The 6,147-nt window shown below is 41.5% G+C and overlaps 1 protein-coding gene across 2 annotated transcripts in view; it reads right to left on the bottom strand.

Annotated features, from left to right (window-relative positions):
* Positions 1-1,222: 1,222 nt before the first annotated feature.
* Positions 1,223-6,147, bottom strand: part of LOC138975555 (alpha-(1,3)-fucosyltransferase fut-1-like) — a 55,994-nt gene continuing 51,069 nt past the window's right edge. For both annotated transcript variants that reach the window (XM_070348264.1, XM_070348265.1), the window contains exon 7: positions 1,223-6,037. In XM_070348264.1, coding sequence (XP_070204365.1) covers positions 5,711-6,037 — 327 coding nt within the window. In that variant the 3' untranslated portion in view covers positions 1,223-5,710. The remainder of the gene's footprint in view (positions 6,038-6,147) is intronic.

Here is a 6,147-nt window from a genome sequence, read left to right as displayed (position 1 = left end):
ACACGTTTCCGGGCTTTTCTTTTTTCAAACTTTCAAAACTTCGAATTGTACTGATCTTGTCTTGATGAAAAAAGAATTATTTCATGATTTAAGAATGTTTGTGTAACAAGCTGTCAATTTATTATCTACATTTTAAAAGTTAGTTCCAGCGCCAAAACGAGGCGCCTGATTTGCTGATCAGAGGGTCGACCCACGAAAATAAATTCTTTAAAAATTGCTCGCTTTTACGTAGGGCACCTAGGATGTTCTCAAGCGGTGAGTGTTTAAACCAGGGGCGGACGAGGGGGGGAGCACAGGGTGCTCGTGCACCGGCCCCCTCCAGCAAAAAAAAAAAAAATTGGAAAGCTGATTCTATGACCATTTATAAGTTCAAATGGCACCAAATGGCACCATTTTGCTTCTTTGAGCCAAAATTTTTTCCGGGGGGGCATGCCCCCGGACTCCCCTAGCAAATTCGGGCGCTTCGCGCCCATCACATTCACTTTCGATTCAAAGTGCACCCCCCCCTTACAAAGCAACTGTTCCGCCCCTGTAAACGAAAGTGTGTGTAAAAGCCTAACAGTATCTGTGATGGTTTACGGGAGGCTTACTGTGCCTTTAATCTATTGAATGAATGGCACCATGACTGTGCATGAATACCGTTCGGGTAAATACTGTTGGTGTTTATTATCAAAAAGGTAACCCCCTTTTGCTGTTTCTGAAAAAAATGTCGAACCCTGAAGAAGAAGAAGAAGAAGAAGAAGAAGAAGCTGTTTCTGAATAATGCCAGTGTTAAGTAGAAAAACAATGACCAATTTGGCGAGTAAATGGTGTCACTTTTTTTTCTTCTAAAATTGTTATGCATTGTTCGATTTGCGGCCAGAAGTGAAGTATTCGTTAAGATATTTTTTGTCGGTAAACAATTCAATTTAAGAGATTGCCGCTATTATACACTAAGGTGAAACACGTGTACACCCGCAAATACACACACACACACACACACACACGCACACACATAATACGCACACACACACACACACACACTCACACACACACACATACGCACACACACACATACGCACACACACACACTCACACACACGCACACACACACACTCACACACACGCACACACACACACACATACGCACACACACACACACACTCACACACACACACACACACACACACACACACACACACACACACACACACACACACACTCATGCACTCACTCACACCAATTTGATGTTTTTAAACCTTTTTAATATACTGGACATAAGAAGTACAAAATACCTACTTTCAAGCAACATTGTTCTCCTGAAATAATCCCACGAAAAAAAGACACTTCTTACCACACTATGTGTGATCATAATGTATTATCAATACACGAGGGCTCTGGGGCCCCTGGACTCTAGGGATCATCACAACTCCACTGAGGGAGTCCACGGACCATCGAAAAATTGGACGTGTGAGTCCTGGGACCCTGGACTCTATAGCTAGGGATCATCACAACTCCACTGAGGGAGTCCACGGACCCTCGAAAAATTGAACGTGTGAGTCCTGGGACCCTGGACTCTAGGGATCATCACAACTCCACTGAGGGAGTCCACGGACCCTCGAAAAATTGAACGTGTGAGTCCTGGGACCCTGGACTCTAGGGATCATCACAACTCCACTGAGGGAGTCCACGGACCCTCGAAAAATTGAACGTGTGAGTCCTGGGACCCTGGACTCTAGGGATCATCACAACTCCACTGAGGGAGTCCACGGACCCTCGAAAAATTGAACGTGTGAGTCCTGGGACCCTCCAGGTTGGACGTCCGTGGGGAGCCCTGGCATGTGTGTGCGTGCACACGCGTATTTGTGTGTCTGTGTTTTCTTGTGTATGTGCGAATGTATGTCTGTTTATTTAAGGGTAGAGATGGCACGGAAATTAAGATTTGTTACTTTGGACAAAAAATTACTATTTTTTTCAAGGTCCTCGATAAAAAAATAAATAAGAACAAGTCGCGTAAGGCGAAATTACTACATTTAGTCAAGCTGTGGAACTCACAGAATGAAACTGAACGTAGTCCGCCGCTAGTGCAAAAGGCAGTGAAAGTGACGAGCCTGTTTGGCGCGGCAGCGGTTGCGCTGTGCTTCATAGCACGCTTTACTGTACCTCTCTTCGTTTTAACTTTCTGAGCGTGTTTTTAATCCAAACATATCATATCTATATGTTTTTGGAATCAGGAACCGACAAGGAATGAGATGAAATAGTTATTGAATCGATTTCGGAAATTTAATTTTAATAATAATTTTTATATTTTTAATTTTCAGAGATTGTTTTTAATCCAAATATAACATATGTATATGTTTTTGGAATCAGAAAATGACGAAAAATAAGACGAAATTATTTTTGGATCGTTTAATAAAAAAATAATTTTAATTACAAGTTTCCGATTTTTAATGACAAAACTCACTCATTAGTTTTTAAGCCACCAAGCTGAAATGCAATACCAAACCCCGGCCTTCGTCGAAGATTGATTTGCCAAAATTTCAATCAATTTAGTTGAAAAATGAGGGTGTGACAGTGCCGCCTCAACTTTTACAAAAAGCCGGATATGACGTCATCAAAGGTATTTATCGAAAAAAAGAAAAAAAAACATCCGGGGATATCATACCCAGGAACTCTCATGTCAAATTTCATAAAGATCGGCCCAGTAGTTTAGTCTGAATCGCTCTACACACACACACAGACACACACACACACATACACCACGACCCTCGTCTCGATTCCCCCCTCTATGTTAAAACATTTAAGTCAAAACTTGACTAAATGTAAAAAAGAGGGCTTTTTTTTACCTTTAAAGTAATATATCAAGGACTTATGGGTCAGAATTGACATTTTTTGCGACTTTTGGGGGCAAAACATGTAGTTAATGGGACACATTTATCTTCCAGAAAAATAAAGATTTTGAAATGTGTTTTTTTATCACTCTGAACTGGCCAGAGATCGCACAAAATTTGGGTTCTCAGCATGTTAGGTACTTTGAACACAATAGAATCATTGTGCGAAGTAATTTTGCCATTGTCAACCTCTTTCTTGCAATAAAGCAACCATTTTCAAAATGTGTTAGTAACGTTTGACACCATTTTGAAAACTGTTGACGCTTTTTTCTCGGAATATTTTTGTGATCATCAGTGCCGTCATTGGAACATATTCATCTTCTGGACTATCTTCTTGCTCTTTTTTGTATTTTCACCAGAAAAGGTTTTTTCCCAGTACCAGAGAGACGTTTTACCAAGAAATTAGTTTAGAAATATTGTCAAACTACAAAAACTTCATTTTGTGCATATCTACCCAGAAAATAAAATCTGTTCATAAATTTGAAAAAGTTGCTCTGTTGTTGCATCAAGGGACCTTTTTCGATTTAAATCAAACATACTGCAAAGTTCTATCTTCATTTTTCTGGAAGATGAATCTGTCAAAAAAACTACATGTTTTATCAAAACAATGTCACAATGAACGTCCATTTTGACCCATAGTTCATTCATCGAATCAAATATCACTTGGCAAAAACATTTTTTTCTGAAAATTTTTATTAAGAACCTTGAAACAAAACTTGATAATCTTGCGAGAAAACATAACTTAATTTCCGTGTCATTTCTGCCCTTAAAGGCACAGTAAGCCTCCCGTAAACCATCACAGAGCTCCCCGAGCGTCTACATACAGTACAACTCAAGCATACTTCCATTTGAACGCTCACCGAACGGGAACATCCTGGCTGCTTTCTGTCGAGCGTGAGAAATGTTCAAAGAATTTATTTTCGTGGACTTACTCCTCTACAACAATGGCGCCTCGTTTTGGTGCTGGACGGCTGTTATGAATATTCAATACCGGAAATCACGCCCGGACAGTAAGCCTCCCGTAAACCATCACAGATACTGTCAGGCTTTTACACATAGTACAAACACCCTTCCATTTGAACGCTCACCAAACGGGAACATCCTAGGTGCCCAACGTAAAGAGCGAGCAATTTTTAAAGAATTAATTTTGCAGATTGTCTCGAACACTTTTTGGACCCATCCTGAACTCAGGTCAAACATGAGTTACTTCCCTTCGGGTCTCATTCTATCGATGTAAACTGGCCATAGCCGTGGATCGATGATTATCAGAATGTTTTTGGACCGTGGTGCGTTTTTGCGCTAGACCTAACTTTTAAAATCTAAATAATAAATTGACAGCTTGTTACACAAACATTTTTTAATCATAAAAGAATTCTTTTTTCATCAAGACAAGATCAGTACAATTCGAAGTTGTGAAAGTTTGAAAAAAGAAAAGCCCAGAAGCAGGGTCACGCAAGGGTCGTAGCAGACGACGGTTTATGCATATCGCCGTTCATCTCAACAGTCAAAACCCATCGCCAGAGTTCTTGTGAACCACAGCCGTTTGTTTCGTGCATAAAAACGTGCTATTGTAGATAAGCTCACATCGAGTCGCATTCAAATGACTAACTGACGACTACATTGTGAAAAAGGGAAACTGGATCACACGGGTTCACGATGGCTCAGGGGTAAGATAAACCACGCAAAAATAAATTCTTTGAAAATTGTTCGCTCTTTACGGGGGTGTCACTAAAACTCGAAAAGACGCGAAAAGACACGAAAAGACGCGAAAAGACGCGAAAAGACGCGAAAAGACGCGAAAAGACACCTTCTTGTAACAATCACCTCCTTACTTTTCTTTTCTTTATTTGGTGTTTAACGTCGTTTTCAACCATTCAAGGTTATATCGCGACGGGGAAAGGGGGGAGATGGGATAGAGCCACTTGTCAATTGTTTCTTGTTCACAAAAGCACCAATCAAAAATTTGCTCCAGGGGCTTGCAACGGAATTCGCTATCTCTTAAATGAGGCTTTGATCTGAGCGCATCAAACATTCCCACACGAACGTGTTATCAGCGGCTACCCCGGGTAACTCATAAAAGTTACGCAACTGACCACACGCCAGCTGAGCTGGTATTCTATCCATCCGATCCGACAAAGGAATTAACATCTACTTGACAAAACGCCGATTCCCCCAACATACCCAGTCAAGCTGGCGGCACATTACATTACGACCACCTGGGGCCCAAGCGATCCGTTTATGGCGAGCTTTTCACAAATGACCGCCCACTTCAAACAGATAAAAACTTCCTTCACCCAAAGGAGACTGTTAATTGTGTGCAGCTGGCTGGACACGGCTAGCGAATACCAACACACATCCACACACACACCCTCGTATACACACACACGCACACACAAGCTCATACACACTTACACACACTTACACACACACACACACACACACACACACACACACACACACACACACACACACACACATGCGAGAGAGAGAGAGAGAGGAAGAGAGAGAGAGAGGAAGAGAGAGAGAGAGGAAGAGAGAGAGAGAGAGAGAGAGAGAGAGAGAGAGAGAGAGAGAGAGATCTAGAGAGAGTGTGCATGTTTTGATGATTGTTTATATTAAATCACCAATCTCGACTAAAAACAGTTACATGTACCAGGACTTTTCGCGTCTTTTCGTGTCTTTTCGCGTCTTTTCGTGTCTTTTCGCGTCTTTTCGCGTCTTTTCGCGTTTTAGTGACACCGCTCAAAAGGTACTAAAAATTATTTTGTTTACAATATGAAAAATCATTATATACATTCTTAGTGAGCCTTGGTGACGTCAGAATGTAGAAAACTAACAAATCAAGATATATCTTTAGGTGCCGCACATCCCCCCTTGTCAAACCACTCGGTCATGTCCGGATAAGACTTTCTGTATCGGTCTATATTCCATAGCCTTCGACATAACTCGCAATAGGCCACAGCTTCGTAGTGGTAATGCATGAAGGAGATGCGCCCTTTGCTGTCTCTGTGAGGATATTCTTCGTACATGGGAACGTACTGATCCTTGGCGCGAAGAATCTTGAGGTACTCCTCTGGGTTCTTGTCGAGGTGCTGGAGATAGGCGCTGAGATCTTGTATGGTCTTGAAGTCAGCTGTGTTGATGTAGGTGCCTCGTGGAGCGTGTTTCTGTCAACCAAACAAACAATCAATAATCAATCAATGTTTCTAGTAGGAGAGACTGAACAATCAATCGATCGAGCAATCGATCGAGCAATCAATCAATCAATCAATGTTTC

Source organism: Littorina saxatilis, linkage group LG9, assembly GCF_037325665.1.
Source record: "Littorina saxatilis isolate snail1 linkage group LG9, US_GU_Lsax_2.0, whole genome shotgun sequence".
NCBI classification, from domain to species: domain Eukaryota; kingdom Metazoa; phylum Mollusca; class Gastropoda; order Littorinimorpha; family Littorinidae; genus Littorina; species Littorina saxatilis.
The sequence above is the reverse complement of the archived record's forward strand: the minus strand, read 5'-3'. Positions and strand labels throughout refer to the sequence as shown.